The 25,207-nt window shown below is 33.5% G+C and overlaps 1 protein-coding gene across 1 annotated transcript in view; it reads left to right on the top strand.

Annotated features, from left to right (window-relative positions):
* LOC129227246 (locomotion-related protein Hikaru genki-like) overlaps positions 1-25,207 on the top strand; it is a 195,390-nt gene that overhangs the window by 143,810 nt on the left and 26,373 nt on the right. Inside the window, exons 2-6 of the mRNA XM_054861798.1 lie at positions 7,297-7,383; positions 8,588-8,791; positions 12,241-12,504; positions 14,404-14,563; positions 14,669-14,817. Coding sequence (XP_054717773.1) covers positions 7,297-7,383; positions 8,588-8,791; positions 12,241-12,504; positions 14,404-14,563; positions 14,669-14,817 — 864 coding nt within the window. The remainder of the gene's footprint in view (positions 1-7,296; positions 7,384-8,587; positions 8,792-12,240; positions 12,505-14,403; positions 14,564-14,668; positions 14,818-25,207) is intronic.

Genomic DNA, 25,207 nt, shown 5'->3' with positions numbered 1-25,207 from the left:
ATCAAGAACATTAAATCCGATAGTGGGGGTCTTATTTTTCTCAACTTAGTTCCATGCTTAAACTGAATTTAACCTAGTCATTTCACTAAAATAAGAACCCTTATATCTGTTGCTCTAACTAGTTGAGGACATTGGAACAAGCTTAATCTGATGCAGAAAAAAAAAAAAATTGTGCGACAGAATGTTAAAGCATGTTTAAAATCTTTCGTCCCTTTAAATGGCATTTTATGTGACATTTTAGCTTAAAAAAGTAATTACTAAAAGAAATCGAAAAAAAAAGAGCTCCAAGGTGCAATTTCCCGGGGCTCCAAATAAATTTGTACCCGATTTCAAGGCTGTATAGGTGCTGTGAGGTCTCTTGGAAGCGGATTTGTCACAGATCTTCTTTCACAATTTCTTAAACATTGCTTTTTTTCTTAATGTATACAGATACAATCGTATGCAAGGGCGCCCATATGCAAAATTGTAAGGGGGGGGGGGGGCTCAGATACTTTTCACCATGGTTTAGCAGGATATTTTCCCCTTAGAAACCGATTTCAGTACAGATTAGAATTATTAAAATTTGACATTTTAGTAACTTATTCATTAATTGCTGGAGAAGAAATGTTTTTACATTTTGCAAGGAAAAAAGTACTAAAAGCAAGGAAATTCTAATTTCAAGGGGGGGGGGCTTGAACCCCCCCCCCCCCCTTGCCCATAGGGACACTTTGGGCCCTTGATCGTATGGAATCATATTTGTTCGAAAGTAAATAGAAAAATATCCATAAAACATGAAGAAAAAAACACATACACACACATCTACATAAATTTAGGCAGAGCCAGAAGGAAAAAAAATGTCTGTACATTGTCCGGCACTTTGGACATCTAACCATCGTTAAGTTGCCTGATACGTGTCCTCCTTGTTTTTTCATTTTCAATATGCAAATGCATGCCAGACACTCCTAGAAGTTTAATGACTGTAGTTTTTCCAAAGCGTTGCTTTGCATCGAAAACAAAACTTCATCAAGTAGCTGATTTATAAAATTGAACGATTACAAATAAAATTTTGAAGAATGCCCTTTAAACTACTGTGCATAACTGTGCATAACACATGCACTGATATAATTGATGATGTGTTACACAAATTTTCTAGAATGTCAGGGTTAAAAGGAGGCATAAATGAAGTGATTTGTTTACCCAGGTAGCATACGTGATGTTTAAACGTGTACAGACGTTTTAAAATGATTATCAAAACGTTGACAACCATTTTAAAACGTTTATGATACGAAATGATACGCTACCTGTGAGGTGAAAAACGCTTTTTGATAAGCACATGATGCCACTACCACAAAGAAATGAACAAACGAACGTTCTATCCCCAGAAGCAACATCAGCTTGAAGTCATGCAGGACCTCAAAGGAGGATCGTCACCTCAACTAGACGGCTTTCTCCGGATATTAAATCCTTAATCCGCACTGAAATAATGAACACTTTAAAGGCTGAGTGTTGAAGATCAACCTAAACTGAGTTTCATATACGCACAATCAAATGCAACTGTAAACAAGTCATAATAACATTGAAATAGAAATGTTAGATACATTCACCCCATAACTCAAACAGCACATAATGCAGATTTATGAACATTCAGGATAAATAAAAGCATAACAAATAAAAAAAGTAACAAAAATATTTGGTGCGTACTTGTTTTTAAGTTAAAAATAGGTATCAAAATTTACGAATGAGTAGCTACAGTTATGGCGTGCTTAATTAAATTCTATTTATAATACATAGTTTTTGCAATTTCCAAAATTTTACAGTTATGTATTTCACTGGACTGGAAGATACGTTTTTCAAAACATCAATTATAACTATCAATTCTCTTTTAATTTTAGAAAAGAAGAGCTTTTTTCCTCACTAAAAAATCATATTTTTTTTTACTCAATAAAAAATCACTGTTATTTGTGATGAAACTAAAATTTTTATCAGCAAAAAAAAAAATATATTTTTGGAAGCTACGGTGATTTTATTTACAACTCATTCAACGCTACATGCAAATGATAATTATTTTCTATATGATGAAGTAACACACGTATATTAGAATTTTTCAGCATAAAAACGTTTTTATGTTTTTACCTAGTTTAAAAGTGCACAGAATTCTAATGGCTAAAAAATATTAATAGCATATTTCTTTCAAATTACATTGAATTTTCTAGGTTTTTCCGAAAAGACATAATTAATCGGAAAAATTCAGTCACCTTTTTCAATTTGAAGAGTAATATATATCCCGTCCGACACCTCATTTGTGAAATAAAATAAAGAAAAAAATAAGTACTGAAAAAAAGCTCAATATTAGCTTTCAACCTAAGAGACATTTTTTTCTACCTTTTTTTCGAATTGAACAACGAGCAAAAAGAACTTTGGGTAAAGAGGCTTATGAGGATCAGCAGAGCACAAAAAGCTTAAGAAATGAGTACAAAAGGCACGAATTTTTTTTTCGTTTTTAGCAACAAAATACTTGAACTCGTTGCGTTATTTAATGACAAAAATCTTGAATAGAAACATAGGGAATAAGCATGAGACCCATATACTTCAGAGTGTATTTGAGTGGAATATTTACTGACTATTTAATTTACATTCCTAGCATGTTTCTGCAATGCTCATTTTTAAAAATATTTCTTTGAAGACTGAACAACCGAAATTCATTTAACTCGTATACATTTTTTAAAAAAACAGTAATAAAACAGTGGGGGGGGGGTGATCATCTACGCATGAAAGTTTCGACTTTTGTGAAATTCTATTCCATTGTACTCATAAAAAAAAATTACATGATGTATTTGCTGAAATTTGATGCCCTTTTTAATACATGTCCCACAAAAAGTTAATCTGGTTTTGAAATGAATCGACTTTCCAAGACGGGCTGTTAGCAATGCTGTTGTCGTAAAAAAATAGCAGAAGGTTCACTGTACATAAATTATAAAATTAGAGCTACGAGCTGAAACTTCAGAAGGAAAATGCTAGGTAGCTTGACTACTAAATTATGATAAAATTGATGAAAAGTTAATGATAGAGAAATAGACACTTATGTCTATTTGATATTGCTGGGTAATATTTTTTTCAATACTTTTTTTTTTTTTTTTGAATCACTAAAATAAAGCGCAAAATATCAATTCAAATAAATATCGGAGAGTGTATAGAGGAGGGTGGTGCACAATGAGACGTGGGGTACAGGGAGACAAAGCTATTTTTTGAATATTTTAATTATGATCAATAAATAATGATGCTACGTACCCATGAATCTGCAGCAATTGGCTGGGTTTATTCCTGCATACGAAGTTGTTGCTTGTGTTTTTGCAATCAAATGATCGTTATATTTCTGATTAGAGGGAGGCAAATTTTTCTTTCTGACTCTCGCATGCATCGATTTATAACATTTTTCATATGAATAAAAATTAGCCATTTTATCACTTTGATTGTCCTACCTATGTCGCTAATTATCATGCAAAACATTTAGGATAGGCCCTAAATGAACTCCTTAAAATGTTGAATTAGAAAAATAAGGCGGAGTGAGGTTCAGTGAGACAGTCGTAGTTGGGGCAGGGTAAGACAGTCCCATTGTACCCCATCTTCAATTTTGATTCGAGACCACGTAAAAAAAAAAATAGGGACATTTTCTGACGATTTCATGAGAAACTCATTTGTAACCAACCTTCTGATTTCAAGTGGAAATTCAGATAAAGTAGATCACAATATTTCGAAAATTATAGATAAAACTGATACAAAAGAACTCTTGTTTTAGTGTAGCAGTGAACGTGTTCTTAGGTTCTTAGAAATTCAAGGGATATCTAAAGAGAAGAGGTTAAGTAATGAAGGAAAAGGGTAAAAGTATCATTGCAAGTGATGCTCCTGGGAAACAAGTTTTAGAAGAAAAAAGCACAAAACTATGGAAATGAAAAAAATACATATAAAAAAATATTTAAAAAATGTAGGTTTATTTCACACAACTGATGGTTAGAAAAAATTAAATGGGAATATTTTATCAGACGATGTGTGAAAATCTACCTTCTGGGTTTGAAGAGTTAAATCATGAGATACTTGAAGGAGACTTTGTTCTGGTAGAATTTGCCATCAAACAAAAATACTTTTATGCTGGAAATGTCCTAATTATAGCTGATTATGGGGACTTGTACAACAGTTTTTTGCTCAAAAGTGAAACCATTTTGACTGCTTTCATTTGACCATCTGTACCAGATGATGCATCCGTTCCGGATAAAAATATTAAGTTGTTGGTGAGAGCTTCTACAAAAAGAAATGATACAATACGAAATCAATCTCTTTTGCGGTCTGAAAATTGAACTTTTATTTAGATGTATGATAAAACTCAAATCTTTTTTTCATTATGATTTAATTTTGATTGTAAACTTCGAGCATGTTATGTTTCACTCAACCCTATAGGCTGTCTCTCTGAACCTTGTGTGTTGTCTCACTGTGCCCCGTATTCTGCTTCAATATACCATACCCACCAGGGTACAGTACCCTATGCGTAGGGTACAGCACCCTATGCGTAGTACAATACCCTATGCGTCTCACTGTACCCTATGCGTCTCACTGTACCCTATGCGTCTCAATGTACCCTATGCGTAGGGTACAGTGAGACAAAATTTTACATTTCCTTTCCTTGCATTATCTCAAAAAGTTTAAATAGTAATGAATTTTTTTGCGTTTCAAAAGTTTGTATATTTAAGTTGCATTACAAATCCACCTTAAAATTTTTCTTACCGAATCAAAATTCGTTTCATTGCCCACCTTGAAATTATCTAAGGGTGGTATATGTCCTAGTTGCCCAGGAGGAGTCGGCATCTATATTTATATTAGTTTTGGGCTCTTTTGTTCTCTGACTTTTCGTAAATGGAGTGGTAGAAAAGACTCGAGAACTCTAAGAGTTAAAATAAAATTTAAAAAAAGAAAAAAAAAACAGCATCCAGACCTAAGCATCTAGCACCTGACATTATTTTGAATTTTGACATCTTGAATTCAAATTTTGTTGAAGAAAAAAAAGAAGGAGAGAGCGATAAGAAAAGATGAAAAAAAAAGAACATTTGTGCTTTAGCCCTGGCTACAGGCCGGTAACTTATTGAAAATCACCGAACCATGATTTTTCTCCAAAAGTTATTGCCGGTCCACTGGTCAGAAAAAAAAATTTGAAGAACGCTGGTATTGACAAAAAAGAATCAAATTATGAAGATTTCTTTTAAATTCATGAATGAATCTAGTTTTTATGCTAAAAGTTTCATTTGTAAGTTAACAAAATCCACCTACAGTGGTTAGCGAGCATGGCTCGATAACTCGAGATCGGAGGACCATGCCTCTGTTCAGACTGATATTGTTGATCAGATTAATCTTACTGTTGTAACCAAGGCACGATTAACTTCTGAAATTATAGGAAGCTCAGTGTCAGTTTGGGGCCCCGGCTTTTAGTTAGGGAAAATGTTCCAAAATTCTACACATATTTAAACAAAGGTCACTTATGCTACAAATATTTTCAAAAGTGGTCTAGCAAAATTTTGACTAATGTTTATTCTCTCTCGTTCCCGCACTGACATTAGATAGGGCTGCACTTCAATAAACGGATAGTTGTTGAATCAGATTTATAATAGTCTCACAATACGCTAACTGAATTAATTAATTGTAATAAAAGTACATTGTAACAAATTTGGGCTAAATCTTTGAAAGCAGTGTATACTTGTCTTACGCTGACAATTTTTCTGGGGAAAAAGAATACCTTCAAAAACCAGTTAAAAACAGAAACTGGAATTTTAAATCATTTTTTCAATTATTTTTAAAACACTTGGGGCGCTAAGAAGACGCCCAAGCTTCCACAGACCACTTCAGTCATCAGTCCCTGGGTGTAGTATCAATACAGACTAACACTTCTGCATCAATTTAGTCTGAAAAATCTAAACGCAATTTTTGCTCCAAGAAAACCGTAATCGAAAATTTAACAAAGAGAGATTTAAGAGAAATGTAAATTTCAACCTTCTTCTTATGTACTTCGGAAAACTTGGCAATTCACAAATTCAGAGCTCAAATCGCATGTAGAAGTAAAGAACTCGCATTACCAAAACCATTATCGAAAGAAACTTCGAAAAGTTTAAATATTAGATTTATATACAGATGAAGTCGTTAATGTCAAAGAATCTTTTTTGGGGGGCATTCTTTTGTAAACTTTGATTTTCGAATCCATCTATCAATAGAAAAATCAGCGAGGAATTACTGCCGGCATTCTTTTATCACAGCCACGACGTGAAGAAGCAATTTATTCTGAAGAGATAGATAAGTGAACGTAGGATCATTTAGCACGCTGTGAACAGATGGGAACTATGCCAAAATTTGATTAATGCCTTCCTGAATTGAACCTAAAAGAGTTCGATACGATACGATAACGATCAGTAGAAAGTAGCATCGATTCGTTTTTCTACTTGCAGAGATTTGCTAAGAATATCATGCTAAATATTAATAACGAATGATTGATTGGTAACGAATGAAACATATGTATTTGGCGGTATTGGGTAAAGATGGTCAATAACTTTTACAGTTGTCCGCGAAAGGGCCTCATAATTTGTTACTTGATGTAATAATTCCTGCTTTGGCATGTTAAGTTCAAATAACTGTGCACCAAAAGTGATTAAGAATTTTTCCAAAGTACGGGAGTTAAAATTTATATCTCTTTTCAGATTTACACAACATAGTTGGTTCATAGTAAAAAAAAAGCTTTAAAAAATGATTTCAAGGATATATTTTTTTGTCATGTCATGTTTTTTTTTTTTTTTTTTTTTTTTTTTTGTATGTGAAAAATGCGTACGAAATTATGGGGGTTTAAAATACAAGGATCTGTATATTTATATGCATAAAAACAAAACGAATGTTAGAATCACTAACTTATATCTACTTGAACCTCTAAAGAAATCCATACATATATGTAATCATATCCATTTTCAAAAAATAATTTGAGTTTGGAAGAAATATACAAAGAATGAAATCTCCTTGAAATGATATTGTACTATTTAGATGTAGTTTGCTAAAACTGTAGCTGTTAAATATAATTTTTAATACTGTTTACGATCAATCGCAGCATTAAATTTCCCGTAAATTTTATGAAGCACAAGTAAAATGTTCCAAAAAATTCTTAAAAGTCTAAAAACACGGTTTGGACCAATTGATGAAAAAGGTTGTTAGTAGTTCAAAAACACAATTTATTTTAAAAGCTTTAATGCTTGATTCAAGTATTCCTGTGTGCTAATTTTATTTCTTTCTTTGCAGAAGTTCAAAAGAAGCCAAAAACGACTGCAAAACCAAAAACCTCTTTCACGACGCCCCACGATGACTTCAACGGAAATTTGCCACTAGGTAATTGAATTTGTTTCGAACGGTCTTTAGAATACGAATATTCTTTTTAATCCCAACTGACTTTAACCAATCAAGAGACAGAAGGAATTGTGACTCGCTTTCACAGCAGACGATCGAAATGTAAGAAGCTAATTTTAAGACTTCACTTTTGAGTCTTTTAAAATTTGTTAAGATGTTTCACTAGCTTTTCGTTTAAAAGTAAAGCGAATTTTCCTGTTAAATATTTCGAGGAAAATCAATTCGTGACTGAGGTTAAGTCAACATTTTTAGTATTTATGTTCTGGCGTGGAAGTTACGAAAATGCATATGCAGTGTGTTTCGAAATAGGACTTTTGAGGCTTTCCTCAAAACGACAGACTGTCATAAAGACAACTGTGTGATAGTGTGTGTATACACACAGCAGTGTGTACACACACACACACTCGTATACACATGTTCTTGGGAAAACTCTTTATTTCTGATCAGATTATGTTCACTTAAAGCCGTATTTACGTACATTATATTTAATTGTTAGGTATTGAATATTTTATATTTAATTGTTAGGTAGATGAGTTAGAAAACGTTTCTAACACACTTAAGCAAGTTTGAGAGAGGTTTCACCATCGGCTTGAAAGTTGCAGGCTGGTGGGCGAGCAGCGTAGCTTCCCAGATGAATCGTTCGGAGTGCTCCGTTAGAAACTGTTAGAGGCAGTGGACACGAGATGGTACCCACGTGCGAAAAACCGGGTCTGGAGGTATCAGGAAGCTTTCAGTCACCACAAAATTTGAATGCTGGAGACACAAAAAGCTTAAAAGTATCAAAAACCGATTTTATTCTTGTTGTTTTGATATTTCAGGCATAGTTTTCATAATTTCATTCTGTGACGTGTAATTTAAAGATTCTTTTTTTTCTCAAGTTAAGAATTATTTTGAAGCTTAAAAAAGCAACAAAGAATGAAATTCATTCAAAAGAATTCCAGAAGAGCATAATTATTGTTGGTTGAACATTCTGAAACAAGGGCTAATGCTCTGATGAGATCAATGTGTTGATGAGGTACACACAAGCAATGATCCTTCGCAAAATAAACGCTAATTTCTAAAAAAAAAAAGCAAACTAAACATAGCTAATTTAAGCAATTTGGTGCAAGTCAGTTGCATTTAAATGATATACTAGGGAACAGCACCCTCATAAAAGATGCTAACTACGTTTTTCTTTTATTCTTAGGCGTTCCAGACACCAGAACTTTGAGCCGCGATGGTTGTGCTGCACCAGAAGTCCTGGTAAATGGAAGTTCAGTCCCTTCAGGTCCCGAAGATTTTTCCACAGTGCAGGAAGTACAATTTTTAGGTTTGTTGGGAGCTCGGCAGAGAAGAGTGTGCAAAATCAAGTGCCTCAACGGTGTATGGGTGGGCCCTATCTGTACCGAAGGTAAAGTCTAAGTGGATGCGTATCTAACTTTTGTAAATGTAATCTTTTCCCTAAACTAGATAGTGTTATAGATGCAACGGTAGCAGAGTTCATTAAAGGAAGATTGCAAATGCATTCTTTAAGTATTTGGGGGGAAAAAACTTCCGATACGAAGCGGGAGAGGGAATGAAATGTGGTATAAATCAGGGCAGTGGAGTAGGAGGGAAAATGATAGACTTCGCTTCCGATTCCTTCACACATATAAATAGTGCCATTTAATTTAAAAACTGGCAGGCAACTTTGAAGTGTGACATTGCAATTGTTTTTTAATTGTAATAATTACAACTAATGAACACATGAAATGTATCAAAGAAATTTCCATCCTATTTCAGCTTTTTAAAATTCAGCGCAAAATTCTTTTTTTTTTTTTTTTGGAAAATCAGTAAAACACTCATTTTAAATTTCTAATTCCAACCCTAGTTTCAACAGTATTTTTTCTTTTTTTTTTTTTTTTTTTCAATTTCTCCCTTGGGGGAAAAACAAAAATCCATAACAAAATGCCTTTTTAAGAAGTTTAACGCTATAACGTATGGTAAACCTAAGACATACAGCCTTAGAAAATAAATTTGAAGATTTAGAATTTTGAATAATTAAAATTTGTGTGTTCCTTTTTGCTTTCAAATCATATGGGCTTGCTTAAGAGATTTTTAAGTGAGCATTACGCTCACCAAAAAAAAAAAAAAAACATGTTTTTTTTTTAAAGTAATATCTTTAATTGAGAATCTAATTATTTTTTTTCACAAAGCTATGATGCATTTACACATATATTTGATTTTTCGAGGTGGATAAAAGCTTAAAACTGCTCTCTTTCCCATCTCCCTTCAAGTTTTTATGTCCAATTTCAATTCTAAAAGTAAGAAAGGGCAGAAATAGCTTAATTTATAAAACTAATGTAAGTTTGATTCTGAGATCCCTTTTGCAATAGATGCGTGTTGCTTTAGACCTTTAGAGGGAAGGTTTAGATACCAAAAGTTGTCTAGAAAATGCAATAAGAGATAAATATCAAAATGAATAAAGGGTTATATAAAAATATTTTTTCTTTCAATAAATTCTCTTTATCAGTACAAGACCTTATAAACACTCGCACACTGCTCACTAGAAACACATCAAAGTTATGCCCAAACTGAAACTTATGCCAGCTGTTATTACGAAATCGTCAATTACTCGTAATTATGTTAGGTTGACTTAAGCGTATCTTACTCTATTTGCAATAAATTTTAAAGACATATTGAAACGTAATAACTAAAAATAACTGTCAAGAGCATAAATACCTGTAAAATAACAAAACATCAAAATTGCTTTTTTTTTTTTTTTTTGTTTTTTTTGAGCAAAACTTTTTCATATCATAGTAAATGTTTGCTTTGCGATAAATTCATCCTTCTGACAAAGCTTAAGAAGCAGTATTAAAACCAAATGAGCACAATGTTCAGTAGAAAATATCAAACTTTTAATTTTTCCGGTCAAGAAACTTAACAACCAAATTTTATAGCTTTTATAGTTTCCATGGTAAATTAAAAGCTTTTTCTTTCTTTGCTTTTATTTTCTTCTTTAAAACAAATACTCATTTGCAGTTATTAAATCTTTTTTTCCCATTATTAGTTTTAGCGTCCTTATTCCTATGCTATAATGACGGAATTTGGGTCTTAAACAAATTGTGAAATTAATTTTAAGAACTTCTTTAGTGCTTGCAAGTGGTATTGAACTACTTTTTGGTCATTAAAAATATTTTTTAAAAAAATGGCTATAACTTCAATAACTATCATGCTGTTTCAAGTAATAGTTTACCTAACTATTATTTGCAAATCATAAAATATGTTTGAACGGATTTTTGAAAGCAAGAAGTTTAATATTTTCCAGAAGGAATTTCATCCGACCGTGCACAAATAAAAAGAAAATAAGTGGCACAGTTTAATTTAATCTTTGGTTAAATAAATGTGAAAGTGTCATTATTATTTTCTTTCCTTAGCTACGATACATTAAAGAGGACACTTAATTTTATTGCTTAAATTAATATTCAATAAACTATTAAAAAAAAACTCGTATTCGTACTGCCTTAATATTGTAGCGAGAGCAAGCTGTTTTCTTTGCATTGGCACTGCTGTAGCAAAGAAACAACTTTTACAGAGTTATTTTGCCTCGTTTTCTTTTGTTCTCTGAAAAAATGAGAATTTGCATGCATGTCATTCGGTGATGAAATTGAGCTAAATTTCCGATAATTCGCACTATTTGGCGTAAAACATTTAACACCTCCAGAAAAAGGGAAAAGAACAGTGTTTCGAAACGTGAAACTTTCTCTTCCTGGAGCAGTTAGACTTTTTAAAGAATTACTCCAAGGTTGAGTGATTTTCATTTTACACGACCAACAAATTTTAAGCTGCATTGAGGGCTTAATTTGCGTTGGAGCTCGCGAGTGCTCAGCTTCTGAACAACATTCCCATTTTATGAATTTTTTAACTTTAGTTCGAGTTCAAGCTATTTCCATGCAAAAATAAGTTTAGAAGACTATAGACCCCTGCTTCTTTTGTTAGAAATTAAGCCCAGATTACAATCTTCGTGTTGTCTTATACTGTGGGTGATCAACATGTGATAACATCGTGCGAGTGTACGAGCTTGTTTGTTTGGTTTCCGATGAAAAAAGTGCAAAAGAAGTGTCTAATTCCAACGTTTCCTTCTTGTTAGTACTAAGTCCAAAACACGTTTCTTTAAAAATCCCGAATGCAGATACTGCCATTTACCTGCCCAAGGCAGAACACTAATAATATGAATCACTGTAATACTACCCTTGGATGGGGCATCATAATAAAGGTATTTTGTGGAGCAAATTCCGAGGGAAAAATGGGAACCGGCGTTTTAGAAACTTCCTAACCTCAGACAAGCTCTTTAGAAACTTCAAGGCTACTGGGGTCAATTATAAAGGACAGTTCAGGATAAAGTTGATTTGCAGTTGAAGTATTGGAGGATCTGTGATATAGTTTTCAATGAGTTTACTTGGTGCTATTGTTATTTCTAGAGTAGTACTGTGCTTTTTGCAAACATTAAATTTTCCTAATTTATCTAAGTTCAGCTCGTTATCTGTTGTTTTTCATCCTGTTGCTAGGTATTAGACTAAATAGCACTGAAACATAATAGCACAATTTGAGATCCTCCAAATGGAAGTAATTTGTAATGATGGAATACAAGTTAGCCATTCTGTAAGCGATTTACAATGCGAGGGCTTGTCGAAATGTTATATCGACCCAATAAGTTGCGTAAAAAATCAGCGACAAAAATTTAATCTCTTAAGCAATCTTTACAGTATTGTAACTTAAAAAATCTTCCCACATCATGTGTCTCGGATGCAAAACATTCATTTTTATTGCTGCTGCAATAAAACCTATCTCAGTTACTGATTTATTCTTTATTTAATATAGATGGAAAAACTGTTCAGCAAATACTTCGCCGTTGTACGATACGTCTGACAGATGCGGAACTGGTGGGTGTGATTTCTGACTCGGGGCGGAATTTACCCCCAGATGCCGAAGTCTCATTAGCCCACGGGGCAGAGGTTCGGATGCGATGCTCAGAGCCAGGGCTCTATAAATTTGTTGGAAACGATACTATGATGTGTGATGATGGAGAATGGACTTCTGATATGCCGTACTGCGTTGCCACAACGATGCATAGAAATTTTTCATGTAAGTTACATTTAAAACTTTTTGCTTGTATATTATGAGGTTTTTAGTATCAAAACTAGGTCAATTCCCTCTTTCACTGTTAGAGCTATTAAAAAAAATAGTTTTGACAGTTGTTTTAGACTTGATTGAGCAAGATGCAATTCAAATCACTTTTTTAAAAGGGATAGCATTCATCCAGAAGTATCAAATTGTAAATTTTAAAAATTCACGGTTTTAATACTAAACGTCTGATATGATGACAATAGAACTGAATCAAATTTTATCTCTGAAGTGAAATTTAAAGCACGTGAATACATTGCTGTTCCAAATAATCTGCGTTCTCATCAATTGATGACTGTTTAATGAAGTAGTTAAGGCTTAGTTCTAGATTAAATCAATTAGTTGTTGCTGTTATTTCAACCACTCGGGTATCCGATCCCGAGTAGACAATGCTACTCGATTTAAGGCAGAAAGGTATGGCTTCCATTTTACAGAGCACTACTAAGGTGGAAGTCGATTTAGCTCAGACAGATGGACAGCACACGATAGATGGAAGAACGATCGATAAAAGTTTCGAACCTTTTGATCCAAACTAGATGTCGAACGACCCCTGGTTCAGAACCCCTATAGGTATTGATTTGGAATGGAAACTTGGAAGACTTTGTGACCACGACATGTTTAACGTGCCCAGTTATCGAACCAGTTACGAGTTCAACGCCGTGATAGCTACCACGGCCAAAGCAATTAACACTTTGAACATTAGGTCATTTTTATACCTACAAAATGCCAGTGCTATAGTTACATTTTCTTTCTGCAAAGTGATACGATTTTTGAAACAATTTCAGTTGTTTCAGAAAATATCGCAAACATTTCAGGGACAAGAACAAAATCTATGTAAAGGAACGGCTTACAAAAGCTATGAAAGGATCCCATTTAAAAGAGAGTCGGTTTCCTTTATGTACCCAAATGTTAAATCTATTTTTCATGATTATTCGGTATAAGCTCTTCAAATTCACAGGAATTTCATTGAAACTATACGTGATGGAACATATAGATCATTTTTGTACTTCTAATCACTGGTCCAATTATGTCTCCTCGCAGAAACAAAGCTAACTAACTTGTAAATCGTAGATAACTGTTAATAAAAAAGGAAAATTTGTCTGAAGAATAATCAAATGCAAGTATTCGAGAAATATATTACAGATTTATTAGACAAGTGCCGTTGATCATCGGTTAGGTTAACTATGGAAGTCAAGCCAAAAGGCATCCAGCTGAAAACTTATCCAACCCTGTGCAATACATTGCCAATATCATAATTATGAGATCTGATACTACTTCGGTTGTAAATTAGCAATGGTTGCTATCCGTTCGAAAACTGCTGAAATGCTACCTATCTTCACATTACATTTGAGGAAGTGAGAAGCAAAGAGACATGAGAGGGCATTTTCAAGTTTTGAGTAAAACGCGTTTAAAGTTCCGCTCCTAGATAGGCTTGCATCGAAAAGTTTTCTAAACCATGCTGTATTTGCTGCTACTTTTTTGCACCAAAACAGAGGAGAGGTTCACCTATCATTTGTGCTAGTTATCTCGAAGTTTTTAATTTTGGTACTCACATCCTTTTGCTTTTCATTGCCTCGTTTATTCATGAAGAAACGTTTGTATCACTTCCACACTAACATCAATCTTAAAAATAGAAAATATTTTCTTTTCCGATACCATATAATTTAACCTTTGATTGATCAAAAACTATCGTACTTTGCTGTAACGTCTTGGTAACCAGCAGGTTCAACATTTACTTAAAATCTAAATGTCTCATTCATTTACATTTTGCTTTGAAAATGTAAACATTATACTTGAAAAACACCATTTCAATATGATATAAATTTAATCATTTACTTTAATTTTTCATACATACTGCAGTGCAGGCCCCTCCAACTATCCTATACCATGTTGTATCGGGAGATGCTGGCTTGACAGAAAATGGCTCTATTGTAGTATTTCCTGGAACTATAATTAACATTGATTGCTTGTATCAGAGACAGTATGGAAATCCTGTTTGGAGCTGGACACCTACACATAGGTTTGATATTTTATAACTCTGGTGTAAATTAAAAAAAAAAAAAACACATTACGAATTTTCCTATTATTTACTTTTTTCCCCATAAATAAGACATATGTTTTTTAGGCAATACCCCAGCGCGTGGGCTATACCTGCAGAAGAAAAAGGTTGGAAATTCAGACTGTCCATCTATTATGCGAAAGATCACGATTCGGGAACGTATACTTGTACTACCCCTCAAGAAATCAGTAATGAAGTAAACATCGTTGTAAAAGGTGAGAATGTGAAAGAGATTCTTTTAGAGGGACTATGGGAAAAAACTGCTTTGGAAAAAAAAATACACGGAGTATCAACAAACTATTTTGAAACAAAATTACAGGAATGATAGCAGCCATAGATAACTGGGATTTCTAGCGCTAGAAATTAACACATTTTCCCCTTTCGTTTATAAGTTTATACGTTTTTACTTCCTTTTACAAAAAAGGAAGTATTGTATTCGCAAAAAAATTTTCACTCAAAAATCGGCCTTAATTTCCATTTTGCTCACCCCCGAATGAATATTGATTTTTTTTTCAACCCGACCACCCGTGAATACATGCCTAAGAACGTATAGACACCTGAAGAATCCATTTCGACGATCCCCGAGTTAATTACAATGAGTTTTCTCGTGACGTCCGTATGTACGTATGTATTTGTGTATGTATCTCGCATAACTCAAGAACGGTACGTCCTAGAAAGTTGAAATTTAGTACATAGACTCCAAGTGGGGTCTAGTTGTGCACCTTCTCTTTTGGTTGCATTCGGATGTTCCAAAGGGGGTCTTTTACACCTTTTTGGGGTAAAATCATTCTTAATTTCAATGTAAACTCAAGCGGTGCTATAATTTGGCAAATACTTGGAAATATATCGCCAAGCTTTTGGTCGTTACGTTTTGTCTCCAACTTGGCAACAAATTTGGTGTTTTTTTTTTTTTTTTTTTTAATTTTTAAATCTGGTTTCAATTTGGCCATATTTAGAAAGTTAACCATTGAATCACATTAAAACTGCAAACATTGGGAAAATTTATCTGTATAAAACGTTTTCTTTGCTTCGGTTCGCATTAAACTTGGGGTGAAAATATTTAAAGTGTTTCTTTGCCTTCTCCGAGGCACTATTATCTTTAAATTGGAGTAAAAGGAAGTCATGTGATGCACACATTAGCTCGTTATTTCAAATGAAAGCTATGATAAAATCTTAAGGGCACAATGTTAAGCTTGCAAATTAGAGATTAAAATTTTATTTCATCAAACCATTCTGTACAGTGTACATTCAAAAAATAAAACACATATTTGGCATTCGATTTTAATAGAAAGAGAAAATAATAAGGTAGATGGCTATCGACATTATGAGCCCATTTACAGTGATAAAAAAAGCCGGGTCATTCGAGAAGTACATTTGAAGATCGCGATACGAAACTTCTGAATTCCAGGGGCAAAAAATGGATCAATACATTCAGAATTTTCGACGTACTCTTTCCCAGTTGAAAAGCGAGCTGGTTCAGAGGTAGTATTGCACAATTGCAGGTTGTTATACAGAGTGGCACAAAAAAAACTTTAACTTTTTAACAATCCTTAAAACACCAAGAGTTATGGGGGAAAAAATATTCAGAGTATATGAAATTCAAATCTCGACATTTAAGAAACATTAATAGAATTAAACTTTTTTTAATAACGTCCTTTAGCTGTTGTCCTCTTGTTGTACGAATACATTATTGAAATCTGCTGTTGATGTTGAGATTCGTCATCGACGGCTGCAAAATTTTAGCTGGGATACTGTTAATTTCATCCTGAATTCTCTGTTTGAACAACCAATATCTCTGGTTGAGTTAAAACAGAGATTCAGGATGAAATATACAGTATCCCAGCTGAGATGTTGCAGCAGTAAATAAATAATCTCAACATTAGGGATTGCAATACCGGACCAAAAATTCAATACCGGTATTCGGTATTTTTAAAACGTATTACCGGTATTTGAAATTTCTCAAAAAATGCTTGAAAAACCTATCGATTCGTTGCCACATTTTGTATAAAACTTGTAGAAATTATGAAAACGTATTGTGAACAAATATAAAATGAAGGAACAAATGTCATAATAAAAAATCAATGATAGTAAAAAACACAATGCCTCTATTGAATTGTCTCTAAGCCTAGAACTCATTTTAGTGCCCAACTTTCCTGCTGTTGAAAATACTCTTTCTGAATTCACGCAGGTCGATGGTACTGTTAATAATGCGCAATACACCTCCTCTAAGTTTTTCATCTTCAAATAATTCAGTCCCTTGTGAGTTATTTTTGGATAAATCTTTTTGTGCGAGAGAGAGAGAAAGAGAGAAAGTGTTTCTTTTGACTTGTGTGTAGTATTATTTTTATTTCTAACTTTTAGCCAGTTATAATTTCTTTCCAAGAGAAGATACTTTTCTGCTAAAAACATCATTTTCTCTTGAGCAGGAGAGGTTTGTGTTTGCTTTGTATTAGCCCTGTGGTTAGAAATTTAGGGTAAATTTGACTAAATTTGATTTTGTCAGTTTCTCTTATTCATGTTTGCTTTCTTTTCAGAATTCTTTACAATTATAATAATGTTAAGTATCTAAAAATATGTTTCAATTGATTATGCTTTACCTTTATTCACATTTTCAAGGCAATATAATAATTTCAAAATATTATCTTGTCAAGTATAAAGCCAAATGGTGAGACATGGCAACAAGCCAATATTGGTGACAACAAATTAACATTTGTTATGCTAACAAGAAAAAGCTTTTTTCAAAATTTTGTACAGTTGAGAGAAATGAAGTATTACTGCAATTGATGGTTGGAATAAATTGTTCATATTCAAAATTGCACTTGAAATTAGCTTTTATAAAGGAAAAGTGAGTGATTCGTTGAATGGAAAAAATGAAAACATGGTGCACAAAACCGCACGAAAATGCGATTCATCTCACCATATCATTTTGCCAACAATATCATTTTGCAATCTTCCCGCTACTTTTTTTTAATACTATTCTATTAGTTCGTGCGTTTAAAGTCTCATTTTTACATCAATAGCTCTATATCATAGGAAAAAAATGTGCATTCAAAATATAGGTAGATATTTAATAAGTTAAATTGAAAATTTGTAAGTAGTAACGATTTAGTATTTTTAGCTAACACCGAAAATACCGGTATGTTACCTGAGCAAATACCGGTATTACGAAACTGCAAAATTGGTCGAAATACCGGTATTTGGTATTGCAATTACTACTCAACATCAACAGCAGATTTCAAGAATGCATTCGTAGAGGTTCTTACGAAAATAAACCGATTCCTGGAAGAAAATTTAATTTTTGATCAAACATTTTTTCTCTTCTTAATTTCATAAAAATATTCTTGATGAAAAAACAATTGTAAGCAGTTACCCCAGGCCCGCTGTAAGCGGGCGTGCAAGGCGTGCGCCGCATGCCTGAGGGGCGCCAAAGTCAGTTTCAACATATTCTAAATCAAGTGAAAAAAAATTAAAAAAAAAAAATCAATTTTGACTTTCCAAAAAATTTTGTTTGCTTAAAACGACCTCCCCCCCCCCCCATAGGACACCATTCAATGCGAGAAAATTTAATAATAGCAAGAAGGAGAGCTCTTTTAACTTCACTCTTATTATTAGTACCACCTGTGGCCAGTGCTCAATAAAGAACAGGCGGACACTCGAGGCTGGAGAGGGGCTTACGGCTTATTCAGTAGCAGTGTAGTAAAAACTTGTTCTGCTGGTGTTTTGTTCGGTCACTTTGCCGCACCCGTTGGGACATCAAGCCAAAAAGGTAGTGACGTGCGGGATTGATGTGTGAAGTTAAATGGCTGGTCTTCTAAAACCCGATATCTTCTTCCCGTAAAAGCAAGGTAAATTTTAACATAGGATCAGGACAATCCGAAGAGGGGGGGGGGCGCCAAGAGATGAGAGGGGGAGCCATAGTGAGCTTCTACTGTGCATTAAAATTTAGTTTTCTTTTTTAATTATTATAAAGTATTTTTCTTAATCTTAAATAGTTTTCAAAATGCTAGCACATTACATTTAATTTTTTGATGCAAAAAAAAGTGATGTGTACAATTATGTTATAATTAAAATCTGATATTATTAACAATTAAAACGCGAAAATATTCAGTACTTTTCCATTACACTCTCACTGTTGTTGTTAGCGTGAGTTTGGCAGCATTAAAATAAGGCCAATGTTTATTGGCCACTGGAGTATTTTTGTTTTACAAGTAAAACCAGCTTCCTTTTCCGTGTGAGTGTGTGTGGAGCTAACTTAAGGGCCGACTGGTCTTTCAGCCCATTGCGGGGCGGTGCGCCCTCGAACCCCCCCCCCCCTACGCATTTTTTGCGCCCTCGTTTTTTTTTTTTTTTTTTTTATTATATATATAGCCCTCGAATCTGTGTGTCTTCGTTGATTTATTTATTTATTTCTAATTGTGTGGCCAAGGATATGATAATGGCTCTAATATATGTGGAAAACATATTGGATTGTAAAAGAGAATTTTAGAAACTAATAGTCGCGCATTTTTTGTTCCTTGTTCAGCTCATACTTTGAATTTGGTACTCAATGATGCAGCAAGGATTTCGCACGAAACTATTAATTTCTTTGACTTGATCCAAGAACTTTATGTTTTTTTCTCTTCATCTACAAAAAGATGGTTAATTATTTGCAGACATTCACCCGACATAAAACTAAAACCTTTAAGTGCTACGCGATAGTCAAGTAGAATTGACGCAATCAAACCTTTGCGTTATCACTTCCACAAAATATTTGATGCTCTGCTGGGGATATCAGAAAATTCTTCGGATTGGAACAGCACTACAACACACAAAGCTTATTCACTTGCATTAAACATGCAAAATTATAAATTTATTTGCTCAATTATTATTTGGTTCGATGTTTTAAACGAAATTAATTCATTAAGCAAAATGATGCAAAGGCCGTGCTTAAATACACAAATGTGTATAAATTTGGTAAAAAAATTAGTTGCAAAATTTGAGGAATGTCACACAGATGAACATTTTGAAGTAGTTTTAGAGGAAGCTACCAAACTAACTCACAAACTCCACATTGAAGCCGATTTACCGCCTGTAAAATTACTCCGTCCAAAACGAAAACCCGAACAATTTGAGTATGAACAACGCGACGAAGTACTGTTAGATTCTAAAACCAATTATAAAGTGGAGGTTTTTGTTTTTTAGAATCTTTGATCAGACATTAATTTCTTTAAAAGGTCGATTTGAAGAACTACAAGCATTTGACGATGTGTTTGGCTTTTTAGATAGCAAATTATTTAGCCACACAAAAGATGAATTACTCAACCATTGTAATGATTTATATTCAAAACTAAAAGACGACTCAAGAAATGAAGCAGACATTGACGGCGTGGATTTATTTGATGAGATTAATGCTTTAAAACTACACTTTCCAGATAACGAGTGTAATGATCCACATACACTTTTACAATATTCCTTTACAAACGAATTAATTTCAATTTTTCCCAATACAGCAATAGCATTAAGAATCTTATTAACTCAGCCAGGTTCGGTTGCATCAGGTGAAAGATCTTTCTCGAAGTTGAAAATTATAAAAAAAAAATGTTTAAGATCAACTATGCATCAGCAAAGACTTAGTAATTTGTCAATTTTGTGTATAGAACATGAAATTTTAGACAATTTGGACACACAAAAATTAATAGCAGATTTTGCGAGCAAGAAAAGTTCATTTTGTGTAGGATGTTGCATTGGCACATATTATTTATAAGTCCTAACAAATAGTATCTCCCTCTCTTTGTTCGAGAAGTGAAGTCGCATTCGTTTTTAGGCACTACCTCACCCTATAAATTCTCCACTTTCCTGAACCATTCTGTTTATTACAGGTATTTTACTTCAGCAACGGTCTGAAAAAGACTGGTTTCTTTTCTCTCTTTCTTTTTTTAAATTCGTGCTTCGAAAAGCTAGACATTGACATATCAAAAATTTTACAATTGCAATCATTTTTCAGATCTTCGCTCGCCAGAGTGCTTTTTGCACTTCTCATAAATTTTACTGTGCTTTAGCAATGATGTATTTATTTATCCAACATTTAGTTTACTTCAAACCGTTTATTTACCGGTCGAATGTGCTAAGCATTAGGTTATCCTATTCAGAGCAATGCAACCTAATCAAAATATCACATGTTGCTCGTAATTGAACATGTTCTGTACTAAACAACTTGCAAGAAAGCAAAAAATATGCCAATTTCTGTGTAGGTATTTTTCATTTCTTTCTTTCTCTCTCTCTCTCTCTCTCTTTTTTTTTTTTTTTTTTTTTGGAAAAATGTCTTTTGCTTTGCACATTTCGCAGGAAATAAGGAATAAAATGTTGTGTTTTCTTGAACGAATTTGACAATCCGAAAAAAGTAAGAGTTACTGGGAAGTTCTTTTTCTTTGTATAGCTTGTATATTTCATTTTAAATCAAAAAATGCTATTACTTACTCCCTTATGTTTTCTACTTGATATGAGTATTGACTCCTTTTCTACGCCCACTCATAATTATATTGGTTTTTGTAACTGTTTTAAAACATTTTTAGTAGGTTTGAAACTTTGTAATAGAAATGTAATATGAAAAAAGTTCTCAAAATAAACATACAACTAGTTGCTGTACTTATTTCTATTACTGTTTCATGTATCATGTCTCATTAATTACGGATCTGTTTTCCATATTTTCGATCATAAACTAAACATATAACTAGCTTACTAAGCTTATTTCTTAATTATTACCTTCATTGCCGACATTTAATCTCCGAAGTTATTTTATACATGTTAAGCTCCCACTCCAGATAAATATTAAATCAAAAATATGACTTAATTTTATTTTTTTTTTCATGAAAAGTTTCATTTAAGATACTGAAGCAACAGGTTGCTTACTAGTAAGCGTTACGTGCTAGCTAATCCCCAAAATAAGCTAATTGATAGAAGAATCTATAAATTGCAAAAGTGGCAAAGTGTCATCCATCTTCTGCTTTCTCACGTAGCAATAAAAGAGCAACTTATGTGTCTCGTGTGTTAGGAATAGGGATGCCAGATTTAAGAACAGTAAATACGGGACAAGCTTCTAGGATTAATAAGGGGAGGGGATTTTGAGACGTCTATTAATGATAAGTCTGAAAAATTCAATCGCAACAAAGCATTAAACTTCGCAAAATGTCGCCTATCAAAATATAAAAATTGTTTTCATTGCGATTGATTGACGAAGCATTCGCAGAAATATATTTCCAGCATTACTCGATGAGCAAAGAACCATACGGCTCCTCATGGTCTGCCACCAGAACAAAAACCAGATCAAAACGAAAACAATTTTTGCTATTTCTGCCGCATGATTTTCTTAGAGCTCATTATTTCACATTTTTCGTTTTGCTTTATTTTTTTCTCATAAAATAAAGTCTCGTTCTGTAAAATATTGTTATTGGCTAGAATACAGGACTTTAGCCGTCCCGTATTGAAGTTCTCCGGGACGCGGGACAGTTTTTCAAAATACGGGACCGTCCCTTAAAATCCGGGACGTCTGGCAACCCTGGTTAGGAAGCACAGAACATGGAAATTTTTGCGCAGTCAAAGAGATTTCTTTTCTTGGGGGGGGGGGGGAGAGATCGCTGGGTAAATCAAGTTATTGAGAGATCGCTGGGTAAATCAAGTTATTAACTAAGTTTTTTTCAACTTGCTTAAAAAAAAGAGAGAGACTAATAATAAAAAAAAATCATTTTCATGATCCTCGGGGGAGGGGCCGAATATCCCATGATATGGGGGGGGGGCGACCAAAATAGGTTTCGCACGCTGGCGCTCAGACGCCTAGCAGCGGGCCTGAGTTACCGGAGTCGAAAAATGTTTTGATGCTCTAGTTCTAGGTCCGCTCCTAGAAAATGTCTCAATTGCAATGGTGATTATGCAGTAGTTGGATGATGTAGCTAACTATTCCACATTAAAGAGTTTTCATTTTAGTCACGACCATGCGAAGGTTGAAACAGGGCCGATCCTAGGGTGTCGGCCGCCCGTGTGCAAAGACCTAATGTGCCGCCCCTCAAGAGTAATTTGCATATTTTGACTCATCTTTAACGTCCATTTAAATCTTTCTTCAAATTTCTATACCAAGTTCCAATTTTAAATATAAAGGAAAAAAAACAGAAGAATGATGAACTTATAAAAAGGAAGAAAAGTTTTATAGTAAGAAACTCCTTAGGTACAATGTATATCTTTGAAGAAAGTAATAGATACCAAAATTTACTAATCTTAAAAACGCATTTTATAGTCTGTCTTCGGTGACATCAGAGGAAGGACGGAGGAGGGGGAAACGGGGGGGGGAAACAGGGGAGGGGGGATTACTCAGAGAAAGTCATCGAAATTGGCGTATGAAAAATTGTTTTAGGTTATCTTTGGTTGTGTTCGGTTGCAAGGACAAAAGAGTCGGGTATATTCAAGATGCATGGAGAAATTTCCGAAATTGCACTGTAAAAAAAATTCGGAAACGTTTCTGAGTATATCGTGCAGCTGCGGTTCATGAAATTTTCAAAAACGTTTCTGAGTATTTCGGAATTCTCTTTCTGTAATGTCCGGAAACGTGTCTGAGTATTTCGGAATCCTCTTTCTATAATTTCCAGAAATGTTTCTGAGTATTTTGGAATCCTCTTTCTGTAATTTTCAGAAACGTTTCTGAGTATTTCGGAATCCTCTTTCCGTAATTTCCAGAAATGTTTCTGAGTATTCTGTGCAGCTGTGGTTCATGAAAGTTTCGAAAACGTTTCCGAGTATTTCGGAATTCTCCAAACAATTTTCAAAAACGTTTCTGAGAATTTCGGAATCCTTTTTCCGTGATTTTTTCTAAAAAATAATTCTTTTTTAATAGTATTGCATGCCATATCAGTTTCAATTCTTTCATATCTAAGAGAAATGAAACAAGCAATTTTAGAATCATTCGTGGATTTTTTTTTCTGAATTTCTAATGACAAATAGCATGGTTAACAGCATAACATATGCACAGTAATAAATTTTTGAAAATTTATGAAATAATATAGTAGTTTCATTCATAATCACAAAATCGTCGGGGGAGGGAAGGGGAGTACTTTCTCAGAAGTGGGATTGTTTTTTAAACAATATTAAACTTCAGTTTTTCTCTCAATATTTTCAAGACAAAATTATCAACATATTGTATTTTTAATGCAGAACTTAAAAACATATCTTGTATCAAACTTGATAGCTTTTATTTTCGGATAAAAATTTGACAGAACTTACCTTCCCTTCGCGTCAAGTCTATTTCTCTGACGAAAAAAGTGTACCGAAAAGTCCAACAGAGAAATTGGTGAATTTAAATATGACACCAAGTCCTCCTGTTGGAACCATTCGGGGTGATTCTTCTGTTCTTGCCCTTTTCCAGTTCATCACAAATATAAATACTTTATCAAAATATGTTACTGATTTTATTTTTACAATGTGCGCAAAATGCATTACATATTTTATTTGTTAAAACATTGAATTCTATTGCATGATTACTCCATTTCATATATACGAGATCCCCCCCCCACACCATAAGAGTGATGGTGAACCCATAAAATGCTATAAAGCGCCCCCCCCCCTTAAAAAAAAGCAATCCCTGAAAATGTCAATGGCAGTCTGCGTGGTGAACGCCCCTCGTCTTCTCCCCATATGTACATTGTATATTTAATTAATAACATAGTATTTAAAAAAGGATCACTTTTAAAACAATGACATGAAATAATATTTCTTTTTATTTCGGCTTGTAAATGCAGCTGTTCCATTTTTGCCTCTGGCTCATTCCTCCTGACTGTCCTATATTAAACTAGTATATCCACGAAGGAAATGTTATTTACCGAACAAACTAATGTCAAGGAATTTTTTATTGTCAACCACATTTAACAAAATGAATAAGCACATGAATTAATTGCATAAGTAAGTAGCTTACTAATAGATAACTGGGCCATTTTCTAATGGTATAAATATTTTTAAATAAATGAATAAATTATAATAAAAAAAGATAAATAATACTGGCACATTTTTTGTGAAGCATATTACAATATTAGAAAGCATTTGCATTACCATATTTTTAATGAATTAAACAATTGATTTTTTTTTTTTTTTTTTGAACCAATGTATGTATATCCAAGTATTTCAAAATAACTTTCCTGTGATTGCTTTTCAAATATAAATCTTATTTCTTTTGCGTAATTAATCAGTTTCAGTTGGTTACAACAAATAGTACACTGCGCTCACAGGTATGTAGGATAACTTTAAATTAATTCGATAAACCCAAAAACAGTTACAATTGGAGCCTCATCAAATGCAAATCAACAAAAATATAAATGTATATAACAACATTTTTTTAAAATATTCATTAATACTTACAAGTGAACATGAGCGGAAGAAAATCTAAGTACCTCCATTACAACTGGATAAGTAATCCAAAGGGTTTCGTTTCATTAAGTATAAAAACGGGTGTTGAAACTATTCACGCTTGAACACACAATATAAATGTAATCACGGTTGCACCGGAAATTGTAAAGAAGCAAATCGTTATTAACTAAATAGCTGCGTACATCTTCTAAAAAATCAAGAGCAGCCCAAAATGCAAAGGCG

This window comes from Uloborus diversus, chromosome 1 (genome assembly GCF_026930045.1).
Source record: "Uloborus diversus isolate 005 chromosome 1, Udiv.v.3.1, whole genome shotgun sequence".
Lineage (NCBI taxonomy): Eukaryota > Metazoa > Arthropoda > Arachnida > Araneae > Uloboridae > Uloborus > Uloborus diversus.
The sequence above is the reverse complement of the archived record's forward strand: the minus strand, read 5'-3'. Positions and strand labels throughout refer to the sequence as shown.